The following is a 13,549-nucleotide window of genomic DNA, read 5'->3' on the forward strand; positions in this document are numbered from 1 at the left end:
GTGTGTATTGTAACACATCTATTGGAGACGATTTGAAGCCAGCATGCTGTTGCAGTGCCAATTTGCTTCCAAATCTTGATTATGCAGTGATGCCTTTGTTTATGTATCAAAGCAAAATATGAAAGTAAAGCATTGTGAAACCTATAATAAACAAAACTGGCGCCACGCTTCAGTGCACTGTTTTAAGTACATTAGTCCTCTTTCCCCTGACTCCAGGCATTTGAATCCCTAATGGTGTGATAGCATCTATATTCCTTGGAGGAATCAGTTAGTACATCACAGTACATTCTGCACTGTGCCAAGTACAGTACAGCACATTTATCTTATTCATTGTCCTTTCGCACAGAAAATGGTTGGTGTCCTTTGAGAACGTTGCCTTGACTCTAATTTCCAATTGCTAAATATACAAACTCCTTGGCTATGCTAGCTAATGTAACCCAGTGTTCTTTTCCATTATTACATTACTGTAGTTGTCTGACTAGTTTTAATGTGAATTTCATTTGTCTGTTCAGCCAGAAACAATACACTGCTCTAAAATATTATCAAAATCTGCTAACCGTTCTAACAAAACATAAACTATCAGATATGGCAGAGTTCTTCTATATCCCTATGTACCCACCATTTGTTGCTAGAGTTTACAGTCTGTGGGTATTATTGGATTCTCTATCAGCTGATGTTAGATGATCATCTAACATTTTCTAGGAAGACCGTTTTGCACTTTTGTCTGGTTAAAAGATAGTGTCAGTTTCTTTTGACTGTGGACCTTGCTGCAATAATCTATGCCTTTGTCACCTGAACACTGGCTCGCTGTAGTGTGTTCTACCTTGACTTAAATCAACTTGCAAACTAACAGTGGTGCAGAATGCAGGAGCAGACACCTGCTTGTTAACTAGTGCATTTTGTGGAGAGCAAACGACAGGCAGCCAATGGAGATTGCAGAGCACTGCTGTTTTCTGGGTGAAGTTTAGGGTCTTAATTTTTACATATAAAGCTCTAAATGGCATGGGGATCGCTTACTTGAGAGCTGGTCTCTCTCCTAGTGTCTCATTGCTGTAGTTGCGGCCAGCACAGGCATTCATTATAAGACAGAAGCTAAATCCCTCATTATAGGAGAAAAGTAGCTGCTGGCAGGATTTCTTCTGTGAGGGGACTTCCACCCTGGAACTTGTTTTCCCTCCTCCCAATCCAAAATAGCACAGATTTGCTGATTTTTAGGGCACATTGTAGGGTGCATCTATTCACACAGGAAAGAACCAAATGGGGTTGGTATGTGTGGTGAGGGTGTGTATAATTTGGAGGGGGGGAGTGGGAGGGGGGGTTGAGCTTGAGGATCAACGGCAGGTGTAATTTTTATGATTGTATTCGGAATCTGTGGCAAAGATGAGTTTAGGAGAAGTGCTTTATGTATTGTAAATCTAACTAGACAATCTGTATTTGTAAGTGCTTTGCACCAAGACCTGCAGTCCTTACTTAGCTAAAACTCCTCTTGGAGTCAATGAAAGCTTTTCCCAGGTGAGAACAGCAGGGTTTGGTCAATTAGCAGTGAGTCAAAGCCACTTAAAAAAGATTTCCCTGTCTGTGTTTGGTTTTCAGGCAACTACACTTTAAGAGTTGACTGCAGCCCCCTTCTCTACAAATTGGTGTATAATCTGACAGAAGAGGTACAAAAGCGAAGTGTTTGCTGCACATGACTTTCTGATAACTGAAGTCACAAACTTACTGCAGATTAGTTTGTAGCCTGCAGAGGCACTGATCCTGCTCCCATTGAAGTCAATGGCAAAACTTCCATTCATTAGGACATGATCCAGGCCCACAGTTGCTCTTCAGTGGTCTATGGAGGATGAAGAGTATTACTAAAGCAAACAAAACTATACTACAGTGTATATTTTTAAACACCAAGAAGAAGATAATCAACCCACTAAAAGCTAAGTTATTGGACAAGTGGACAGGAAGCTGGAAGGAATTAAAAATGGGATTTAAAAAGAAATCCTGAAAATGGAAGAGATTTAAGACAAATTGGCTTGGTGCCCTCCTTACTCTTCATCTTATCCCCCTAAATCTCTTCTCACACCCCCTCCAAAATGCCTCAGTATTTATCAAAGGATTAAATTATTCTTCCAATGGGTCAGATATACCCAATTTGTACAAATGGTGTCCCAGATAGCTATCCTTTTCTCTTTCTTTCTTAGTAATGCTCATTAGATCTTCTGTTACTGTAGATGGCAGGCACATTAAAGGATACTCCTTCTCCTTGAATGCATATAAAATGTGGCTCTTCAGGTGAATTCATTCTACTCATTTAAGAATGAGAACTGACAGTTTTCAAATATATAGAACAAGCTTCATCTTGCCATACAAGTGTCTTTTGTATGAATTCTGGGCTTGTGAATAGTGGAGTTTAGTCACCAAAGTGCCTCATCTCGAGCCACCTCCAGAGGCAGATAGCTTAATTCACTTTCCATCTCCAGTCTTTGACATTTCTGGTGGACATCTGTTCACTTGGAACTGGACTGAGATCACCCACTCATTGGTCCCTGCAGTGGATGTCAATTATTGGCACAGACACACAAAGTTGATCCCCACTGAGATATCTAGTGTCCCCGGCTATGAAAGACTCTTCCTAGTCTGGGTTGTTCTCAAGTGTAAATCATACTTCTTTATGCACAAAGTAATGCACAAGGTTTCCAGGCTGTGTGCTTCTTCGTCTTCAACTGTTTCAACTTTGAGTTTCCTTCTTGTGCATTCCCCTCCCTTTGCAACTTTTCCTGGGTTTTTTTTCTCTCTCTCTTTTGAGGAGGAAAGGGAAGTGTTTGTGGGATCATCAGCACAGCAGTAACACTTCTCACAATGAAGGAAAGTCTGTTTTACTTGCAAACACTCCTACTGCTGAAAGAAACAGATTAGGATTGCTCCCTTTCCTCATTCACCAGGGAGCCATCTGCAAAGAGAAACAGACTAAAAATGCTTTGGGTGAAAAATATTGTTAGTGGTGCCTGCCTCCACCGTTTTACATCACACCTTAAATTAGGCATCTGTGTTTAGCCAGATAACTTCCATCTAAATACCATCAGATGCTTGAGAGACATGAGCATGTCTTCTTTTGGAAAAAGCTCCCATGCCTCTGTTAAGAGCTTGAATAATACATAAGTGTAGAATAGAACAACGAAGGGCCTCAGGGGCACTCAGTAATTGAATGCTTTCTCGGTATCAGGGAATTCCCAGTACTACGTTATATTCATTCATGTTTTCCACTACTTCATTTATCATAGGGATGCATTTATTGTCATTGAAAAGCCCTGTCTATTCTCTGAGCTGTTTGAAGTCAGTCTTGGAATGATCTGGGTTGTTGTTTTTTTTATTAGTTTGTAGATGAAAGACACAACATTATTCTGATTCTTTTCCTTTCTCTGCTTTTTGTCTTCATTCAAAGAGCAGTTTCCCCAGTTTTTGTTCTGTTCTGCTGTCTCCATCCCTGAGGTAATCTAATGGCTCATTTCCTATTTCTCTCTGTTTCTTCTTGCTTTGTCTAAGTCAGCTGGAGAACATCCTCATCCTTCTCGAGGATACGGAAGATTATGATGCATTTATTCCTCCGGTACAGCTAAAGCTGCTCTCCCTAAGGAGAGCAGTTACCTTTTTATGTCCTGGAAGTGACTGTTTATTTTCTAATGCAGTTATTCACCTCCCTAAATTCCTTAGGGAAGGACTGGCCAAAAACTTGTGTAGCTTGTGGAGTGGAGAGCCACATTTTCACTTCTTCATCCTTCTAAGTGCAGGGCTGGTGAAAATCAACAAAGAACGGGGCTTGAGCCCATTACAGCTATACAGGTCAAAGAGCCATACACAGTCCTATACCCAAACCTAACCAGATGCACAGAGGCACTTTCCCCTACATGCTCATTTAGGACTTCTCCTCTTTCTCCAGATGTATTTTAAGCTCTTCATTTAAAGTGGTAGAGGCTCATTAATGTCCAGCAATGGCCAGGAGCAGAGCTGTGTGAACAATGGATTTTTCAGTTCACTGGCAATTTTGGGCTCTGCGTTCCTTTGCTAGCATTAAAGGATAAAGGTCACAGTGAGGGCTCAGCATCTCTGTCCTGAAGAGCTCTGAAGGCAGGAAGGCATGGAGGCAGCAAGAATGGGGTGGAATAACTGGCTAGGCAGTAGTAGTGCTGAAAAATATCTTGGGGGGGGGGGGGGGTCATAATGAATCACAAATTGAATATAAGCCAACAGTGTGATGCAGTTGTGAAAAAGGTTAATATTACTCTGGGAAGTTTTAACAGGTGTGTCGTATGTATGACATGGGATGTAATTGTCCCACTCTACTCAGCACTGGTGAGGCCTCAGCTGGAATATTGTGTCCAATTCTAGGCGTCACACCCGGGGCACCGGAATAGGGGTGACCAGAGGGCCATAGCCCTCCCACTTTTCACAAGGGGCCCCGCCCCCTCCCAGCCAGACTGACAGCTGGAGCCCGGCTGTGAAGCCCGGACAGCTGTGGGACACCGTGCTACAGACCCTCCACCTGCCTGGGGTGGGAGGGTCGAGAGCAGTGCCCAGCCCATGTCCCCGCCCCGCACTGTCCCGTCCCCCCCCTCAGGGCAGGAGGATCCACAGATTCCCACAGCAGCCCAGCCATGGTAAGAGCCTCATGAGTAGCTGTGGGGAGCTGCACCGTAGACCCTTCTGCCCCGGGGGAGGGGGCACGGGGCAGGGACACGGGCCAGGGGCTGCTCTTGACCCGCTTACCCCGGGCAGATGGAGGGTCCACAGCGTGGCTCCCCACAGCTGCCCTTGCAACTCTTACCATGGCTGGGCTGCGGTCCCCCAGACAGAGCTGGGTCCGGGTAAGAGTCATGCATGGCGCGCAGGAAGCTGTGGGGATCCGTGGACCCTCCTGCCCTTGGTCCGCAGCTCCTGGCCTGCTCTGGCTTCCAGCTTGGCTGGGGGTGGGGCCTCGGGCGAAAGAGGAGGGGCGGGGTGGGAGGCTCTGCCCTCCCCCACTTCTGGGCAGGCTCTGCAGCCCTTGCTTCACACTTTAGGGAAGATGTGGACAAACTGGAGACAGTCCAGAGGAGAGCAACAAAAGTGATGAAATTTAGAAAGCCTGACCGGTCAGAAAAGATTAAAAATACTGGGCATGCTTAGTTTTGAGAAAAGAAGACTGAGTGGGGGGGATCTGATAACAGTCTTCAGATATGTTCTTCAGTTGTTCTCCATGTCCAGTGAAAGTAGGACACGAAGTAATGGGCTTAATCTTCAGCAAGGGAGATTTAGGTTACATATTAGGAATGACTTTCTATCTATCAGGTTAATTAAATTTTGGAATAGGCTTCCAAGGGAGAATATGGAATGCTCTTCATTGGAGGTTTTTATGAACAGGTTGGACAAGGACCTGTCAGGGAGGGGCTAGGTTTACTTGGCCCTGCATCGGCTCAGAGGGTTGGATTTGCTGATTTCTCGAGGTCCCTTCCAGCCCTACATTTTTATGATTCTGTGAAATTCAGAGAACAAGCACAGACAACCTACCTCTAGTTATCCTTAGAAATTAAGAATTGCAAAAAGCTGCTCAATTTATACTTTTTTTTAAATACCAAGCTTTTATTTTTATCTTAATTTATCTAAAATAGTGACCTCATTTATTTTCAATGAGAGACTAAGGGATCTTCTGTGCCTTTGATAATAGTGCATGTAGCTCCCTTTGAGCTGTAAAGGAGCAACTTCGGTAGTGATTGGAAAATTGGACTCAATGGAAGCCTTCCACAAAAGCATAGGCCACTGGGATGCAGAGGGACTAGGTTCGTTAGTGTTGAAGTGCTAATTAAAATGTCATTGCTTTGGGGAAATAATTGAAAAGCAAGAAAATGTACCACAAGGCCCTGATGCAACAAGTCCGTACCTGGATTGTCCTATGCAGGGGGACAGCACAGAACCTTTGCACCTCTGCAGTCCCCACTTAATCCTTCAAAACAAGGGTTGAAGTGGAACCTGTGCCAGGTGCTGGCCCTCTGTGTAGGGTTGAATTTCCTTCCCTCCTTCTCTACCCCTTCCCCCCCCCCCCCAACACAGCAGGTGTGGTAGGTTGTTGCATGTCAGTGCAGATGTGAGTGGAGGCTATGGGTAAAAGCAAGGTTATGCACTCGGCATAATCCTTTACGCTGGGCTGAAATCAGTCTTAAGGCCCCTTTACCCCCGTCTCCCTTACAAGTTATAAGGAGGAGTGTGGTGCATGAGGTAGAGATTTCTGAGGAGGGATGGGCTTAAGCATGATCCTCAGCATGGAATTGAGATCCCACCTATCTCTTTGGCCCTACACCTACTGCAAGGCAGGAATAATTTAATAGCCACATGGCAACCCTTGCATTAATACAGGATTGGGTTCTCTTGTCCTGTTCGTCACATTTTAGCCTGGGCCTATACCTGCCAAACTCTGCATCGGCACTATAAAAGATCAACCCTGAAGCTATGTGAGAGCCTAGGATTGGATGTAAGCCACTGCAAACATGAGGTTCTATTCAGCTATTCCTGTGCTGTGGAAAAGACAAAAAATGGTTTTTACATTACCTGATAATGGTTTGGCCAATAATGTCAGGATAAAGTCTGTACTGGAGCACGGAGCCCTTCACTGTAGAGTTCAGTTTGCTCCTGCGGAGGTCTCATTTTGAGTTTAGCCCCCAAACCTGAGCAAAGTGCGTGGGAAATGATAGCAGCCAGGCAGTTATTTCACAAGCTTGTTTTTCTGCTAGCTGCAGGCATAATCTCAGAGGTCGGAACCCTAAAGATTTTCAGTTTGGCGTGTATCTCTATAGCTATATATGTCTGTAGATAGTCAATGCAGAAAGTGACCCCCTCCAGGATTCTGAAACGGTTCACTCCCAGCTTTGTAGTGCTTGTGTTTGTGAAATCTCCAGCTTTCCAGGTAAACGAGCTCGGGCTGCTTTTGCAAGCTCTGCTTGTCAAATCACCTCGGTTTGAGACCGGTATTGAAAGGACAAGATTATCTTCAGTCCTCGCTCTTGAAGGACAGTCTGGTGGTTGGGGACCTGGGTTCAATTTGCAGCTCTGCCACAGATACCCTGTTTGACCTTGGGCAAGTCATCGAATAAAACCTCTCCGTTCCCCCTCTGTATAATGGGGATAATAATGCTGACATTGTCAGTCTTGTCTATTTAGATTCCAAATACTTTGAGGTAGGGACTGTCTCTTACTATGCACAATGGAGCCCTGATCACAGTCAGGACTTCAAGGCACTCCCCTTATATAAATAATTATTATTATGGTCCAGATTCTGCCGTCCAGTGCATCTGCTTTTCACTCGTCCAGTAGCACAAAGCAGCCATAATGTAGGCTCAACCTGTGTGTGGAGAATATCGCCCCTGGCTAGGGAGAACCTTGAGTGGGCTAGGGCTGTCGTCTCCCAGCTCCTACCATAGGGAGCATTCCCAAGGGGAAAGGAGTGTGGTTGGGGCATTCCAGGCTGCCACTCAGAGCATCCCTAAGGGCCGTAGTCCAATGGGCATAAGTCAGAGCAACCCTCAGCACTGCTCTAATTTACACCAGTGCTCTGGCCAGCCCCAGCATGGGGCTAGTGTCAAGAAGCCCCGCTCCTTCGAGTTGTTCCAAGTGCATGATGTACGTGGCTCAGGATCGGGACCCATAGATTATAAATAACATGCGTAAAGCCACATATGTGTTAACATTTGAGATCAAGAATAATGCAGATTAACGATATGCATCTCCTCTTGATAAAGTTCAACTGGAAGCGGAGACACTTTCATTTCGAGCATGTGCTTTGCCTCCCCAGATTGCAAGCCCTGATGAGGATTATGAAGGCAAGTCTCTCTATGAAAGCTGGCTTGAAAAGGACCCCTCAACAGAAAGTAAAAGTCATCCCAGGCAAGTTCATGAAACTGTATGGGGTTTTTTTTCCCCTTCCCCCTCGTCAGTGTTTCAAATGGATCACTGTGTGTTGTCTTTAAAAGCATCGTTGCCATTGATAGTGATGATACAAAACTATCTGGTAGCAGGTGAGTAGCTAGCAGTATCGATGACTTTAGGAAATGTTTTTGCAAAGCCACATTGGCGGTACCTGTGCCAATTACTAACCAAAAGTTTAAATGCCCTGTTAATAACACTTTGGAAGACAATCTAGTGCTGCATTCTTGTTAGGATAAACAAATGATTCGTTAAAAGAAACTACAACAGTAAAGAAGGAGAGTTGTTCTTGTACTTCTCATTCTTTTTTGATGCAGTTGACTATAAAAGGCCATGACCTACTATATATACAAATGTGTACTTAAATTCTTTTAAATATGCAAGGTGATCTACAGTAAATGTTGCTATCTAAATTAAAACATCCCCATGTAAACTATACAGTTGTTTACATGCTCCTGCCTGCTAAGGCTAAATCCTTACTCACAAGATGGGACTAATCATGTCAGTAAGGTAAATGGAATTTAGCCCCTAATGTTACTTGATTCAAGTGTCCCAAGTCCGTTGCCCCAATCTTGTAGCCCCTGCTCACATGAATTCAATGAGGTTTCTCACCTAAGTAAGCGCTAGGATCAGACTCCCTGAGCAGATCCTCGGCTGATACACATAGTTTTATTGACTTGAGTGGAGCTACAACCATTTGAGGAGCTGGCCTTTATTAGATTTAATTTCGTAGAAGCATGTATATGTACAAATAAACAAAGCCGATCTAGAATGACATGCTTTTCCCCTCCTCCATACACTTGTGTGTGTTGTTCTCGGTTTCCTTTCCTCTGTGTTGCCGCCTCTGCCCAGCAGATGGCATTATCCACTTGAAATTAACACCAGCAACAGCCTCTTCCGCAATGGAAACTATTTGCAAGGCTTTGATTGTACAGTGGTCTGCCACATATAAACACATCTTTATATAGTCTCCCAACTGATTTCAGTCGACAGTAGATTATTAATGTTTGAGATCACCAAGATGCCCCAGGTCCCATTCTACAGCACTCTCACATCAGGCTCAATGTGTATCCTTTTCCAATGCATTCTTCATCTTAATAGCCTTACCTCACCGTTATGACCTTGCTTGTCAGAAGCCTTGTCCACAATACTTTGGAAACTCGGCTAGCAACACCTTGCATAATCATTCATACTAGATCTAACTGTAGCCTCATTTTGATACCTTTTCTTTCCTGCATGTAGAATAAACAAACTGGGATCAGGCAGTGATTTTGAAGCTTATTTTCAGCGTCTGGGAATTACATCAGGCAGAGCCCGTTATACAAAGAACAGGGTAAGGCATCCAGATTTCCTGAAAACAACTGATACCGAGGTTTGGCTTTATTTTGAGAACAGTGACTCTACCATGGGATATTCAACAATTTAAAAAAAAAAAACTGTTTCAAAGTGTTGGTCCTGTGCTCACAGAAATGCAATTTTGGAATTTGTGAAGAAACAAAGACTGGAAGGACAATTCACCCATGATGGTGATGTGTGCATTCTAAACCTCTAGTTACACAAAGAGGGCCCTTGATGAAGAAGTGTAGATGGAGTCAGCTCCTGGTCGCCGCTGTCATTCCCACACACATCACATTGTCCCCTTGCATGTATTTTCTTTCATTCTAGTGACACATTGCCTCATAAGTGAAAAACCACACTTGTAACCCACCACAGTAAGAGAAAGGTTTGTCCAATCTTTCCTTTAAACTACAGTTTTACGTTTAAACCAGTTTACAAGTGTTTCATTAGCACTAACGGTCAAGGTCCTACAATGTCAGGGCCAACTGGAATTTAAGACTGAGGCCTTGTCTAAAAGTTTTGTCGTTTTAACCATACGGCCATACTGAAAGCTGCAACTCTCTCTCGCTCTCTCCCCCAGATATAGGCACAATTACACTGACATAAAAGGGCTTATATCTGTATAGCTTATTCTGATTCAGTAAAGCAAAATGATCCAAATGGATACTGGTATGTAGTAGCATAACTGCATCAGCAAAAAATCACACTCCTTACAGACATAGATAAGTCAGTAAAAATGTTTAAGTTTAGGTCAGGCTGTAGACATTTGGTAAAACTGAACCTTTTTCGAGGAAAAAAAAATCAAGCTGAGATGCAGAAGATATATATCTAACAATCCTAATGAAGTTCTTTTAAAGATTCTAGGATCATTATTTGTCAAGCTCCATGTTTGCATGATGCTTTACAGAAGACTCGGGGCCTGATTCTTTACCATTCAGTATCCATAGCCATTTTAAAATGTGTAAGATGGGTATGAAGTGCTTCCAAATCAGAGCTGTACCTTTTTTTTACTACCCACTTAGCACAAGTGTAAGTGGTTACACAGGATGGAGTGGACAATCAGGCCTTAGCTCTCTGCCCTGAGGAGCTAACCTATGTTTTTAAAATATTCCGTTAGTTCAAGAGCAGTTGGGAAGAGACACTGTCCATAAAGAGATCAATGTTTGAAAGAGGTCAGCATTGGAGGCTGTTTTTTCAGGAGGGAGGAAGCATGCATTTCAAGGAGGAAGGCAGCTCAGCACGTAAGAAGTGGAAGATAATTCTAAGGATAGAATGCTGGATGAAAGAGTGGAGCGTACAAGGAAAGAAGACAAGAATAGAGAATGGAAAGATTATAGTCCTGGGGCAAGATGATGAGGAGGAAATGAGGGAAGAGATGTAGGTGGTGGCTGAATTGCACAAGATCCAACGGGACTACTGTTTTGCACTTGTGCTACTCAACAACCACATTGTTTTGCTTGTTGGCAATGAGTCAGTGGGTATTGGAGCTCAGGATGGGGCCAGAAAGAGGCCACCATAGACAGACAGTAAGGATTGCTGCACACTTTTGTTCTGCCATAGTACCCCATGAATTTGGATTGCTTTTTTCCTCATAGGAGCCTCACAGCAGTAAGGGCAGTAATTCATCTGTGTCTGGAAAAGAGCTATCATGATACGGAAGTTGTGGTGATCTATTATTGGCCATTTCTGACCAATTTCATCCCTCAAACTGGCTTCAGTTACAACATCTGAGACTTTGTTCATTCTTTTTCAGAGAGCAGACAAGTTCAGCAATTACCCAGTTTACCACACCGTCTATGAGACTTTTGAGTTAGTAGAACGATTTTATGACCCCACATTCATGAAACAGCTTACTGTTGCCCAGTTACGAGGAGGACTGGTGTATGAACTGGCAGACTCCCAGGTCATTCCTTTCAACTGCCAAGATTATGGAGAAGCCTTAAGAAAATACACAAATAGAATCTATAATTTGACCAAGAAACATGAAGAACAGGTAGAGACTTACAGAGTGTCATTTGGTGAGTAATGACCATGCAGACATTAAACATTTGTATGTCCTGAGTGCATCAATTAGAAGTACACAAAGGGAAGAAATATGGTTGTTTGTATCTATGAAGCTGGACTTTGAGTTTCAGTATGCCTTGTAGCAGAATAAAACAACTCATTTTAAGATCTTCCTAAGTTTCTCAATATAATGAAGGTTTAAAAAGTTACTGTCAAAATGTCTCTTATAACACGGTCACACTGTATATTACCTCATTCTTTACTTAGGGCAGAATCTCTTGAGTAGAGAAAGGGTGGTCTAGAGGTTAGCCTGCTAGCCTGGCACTTGAAACATATGGGTTCAAATCCCTGCTCTACTCTGGACTCTGCTGTTTTTGACCTTGGACAAATCACGTAGGATCAGCTTTTTAAAGGTATTTTGGTGCTTAACTTCTATTGAAATTAATGGAATTTAGACATCTGAGGATCTGTGCCAAGGTGCCTAAATACCTTTAAATATCTGGGCCTTGGCCTCTCTGTCCATCAGTAAAATGGGGATAATAGTACTTCCCTACCTGATGAGGATAAATACATGAAGGATTGTGAGATGCTCAGATACTATGGTAATACCTTAGGTAAAAAAATTAAAGCGCAAGCTTGAGCAGGAGTTCTCTGCAGGATTAGAGAAGAAGGAATCCTCCTCACAGGCCAAAAAGCCCCAGTGGCCTTTTACTCTGTAACTACTGGTCCTATGCCTTTGAGACCCTAGGTGTCCAAAGATGAGGGGCAGGAACTGGGTTTTAGCTAGGGAATGAGTGCATATGGAAATAGCTTCAGGTAGCTGAAAAATAAAAAAATGGAGCCAGTTTGCTTATTTGAATTTTTATTTCAAAAGTTAATCTAAAACATTTATTTTAAAGAATAAAATTTCCAAAATATATTGTATATGTTTTGTAAGTATTGCGATTTTTAAAAAAGAAGTAGAGTGAGCAACACTGGCCTTGTTTGTGATAAATAAACTTGTAAGTTTTCAGGAGACCTTTTCCCTAGTCAGCCCTCTCCTTCTGCTTGTGAAACATGAGCTGTTGCAAAACAGTGGCTAGAATGTCAACAATGGCTAAACGCTGTCCTTGCACGTACACACAGCTCCCATTCAGTGTACAGAGGCAGCCAAGCACAGAAACGTGACATTGGGGGGGTGATTCAACTCTGTTGATATAAACAATCAGAGGGGAGGTGGCTTTATATGGAGGGAGCTACTTTAGATTAGCCAGGGCTTTCTGAAACTCGTGGTTAAATTTGAAATAGTCTGAAGCTTCCCTTTTGCCTACAGAACTTGTATGTTTGGCAAGGTTCTAAAATTTCCCCTTTTTGCAAGTTTGCCCCTGTTGCTCAATGAACCAGAACCAATTTTTGGGGGGGGGAGAGGGAGGTAGGAGAATTAGCTGTAGAAATGAAATAGACGCGGTTATCCAAGTCCTGTCCACCCTGGCTGCAGTGGAACCAGTACAGCTCTGTGTCTGCGTAGGGAGAGCCTTCCCCAAGGGCTGTGGCTGCCCTGTATGCCACAGAGCTCAGTCCCACAGGGACTTTTGCCAGTAGCCGTTAAGAGGGCTTGGGCATGTTGCCAGGGAAAGAGTGGGGACGAGCTTGGGAGGGAGGTGGGGGGGATGTTCTGCAACTACAATGATCCAACTGGCCTGCACTCCCACATAATGGGAGACAATCCAGGTGTTGAGTAGCAGCTGTAGAATGGCTCTACCACCATCCTATGCCTTGGCCGGGAGGGTTCCTCCCCAACGGGATCTCGCTACACCAAGTCTGTGGTGGAAATCTCCTAAGGTGAAAATGGTGCAATCCTTGCACAGGCAGGCACAAGTGCTGGAAATGTTGATACATGTCAAGTTTCTTCATGTAAAGTCTGCAGTAAAATTAAAATTGCAGATCCAGGGTTTTCCTCCTCCCCATCCACCCCAATCTCAGAACTTTCGCTTTGCCAGAGGTTCCCCAAGAATCGTTCTCAGCATATTTAAATTAAATATTATTTTAATGCCTCTCTGTAGAAGTTTTATTAGACATTCTTCCTCAGCACTGCTGCCATGGTTAAAATAGGTTTTCTGTGTTACGAGAGGGCACTGCAGCCCTTTAAAAGTCAGATCCAGAAGAAATGGGGAAGCCAAGGATTCCTTGTCAAGTCAGTAAATAAAGTAAATACATGGTTTTCCTCAGTAAGTGAAATGTTTATTGTTCAAGGCTCTTTGTGTGATGCTGAAGTAAAAAAGGATTTTCT

At 43.5% G+C, this 13,549-nt stretch overlaps 1 protein-coding gene and 1 long non-coding RNA gene across 3 annotated transcripts in view; one reads left to right on the plus strand and one right to left on the minus strand.

Annotated features, from left to right (window-relative positions):
* Positions 1-6,663, minus strand: part of LOC113406480 — a 41,030-nt gene extending 34,367 nt beyond the window's left edge. For both annotated transcript variants that reach the window (XR_003369780.2, XR_003369781.1), the window contains exons 1-2: positions 6,568-6,663; positions 1,721-1,831 (exon numbers count right to left, since the gene is read on the minus strand). This is a non-coding gene — a long non-coding RNA (uncharacterized LOC113406480). The remainder of the gene's footprint in view (positions 1-1,720; positions 1,832-6,567) is intronic.
* The window catches only part of LOC112117311 (N-acetylated-alpha-linked acidic dipeptidase 2-like), a 46,270-nt gene that overhangs the window by 27,898 nt on the left and 4,823 nt on the right, over positions 1-13,549 (plus strand). The window contains 5 exon segments of the mRNA XM_026651649.1: positions 862-884; positions 1,567-1,661; positions 7,808-7,899; positions 9,181-9,271; positions 11,030-11,294. Coding sequence (XP_026507434.1) covers positions 862-884; positions 1,567-1,661; positions 7,808-7,899; positions 9,181-9,271; positions 11,030-11,294 — 566 coding nt within the window.

Source organism: Terrapene carolina, unplaced genomic scaffold (assembly GCF_002925995.2).
Source record: "Terrapene carolina triunguis isolate 2854851 unplaced genomic scaffold, T_m_triunguis-2.0 Scaffold97, whole genome shotgun sequence".
In the NCBI taxonomy this organism is placed as follows: Eukaryota; Metazoa; Chordata; order Testudines; family Emydidae; genus Terrapene; species Terrapene triunguis.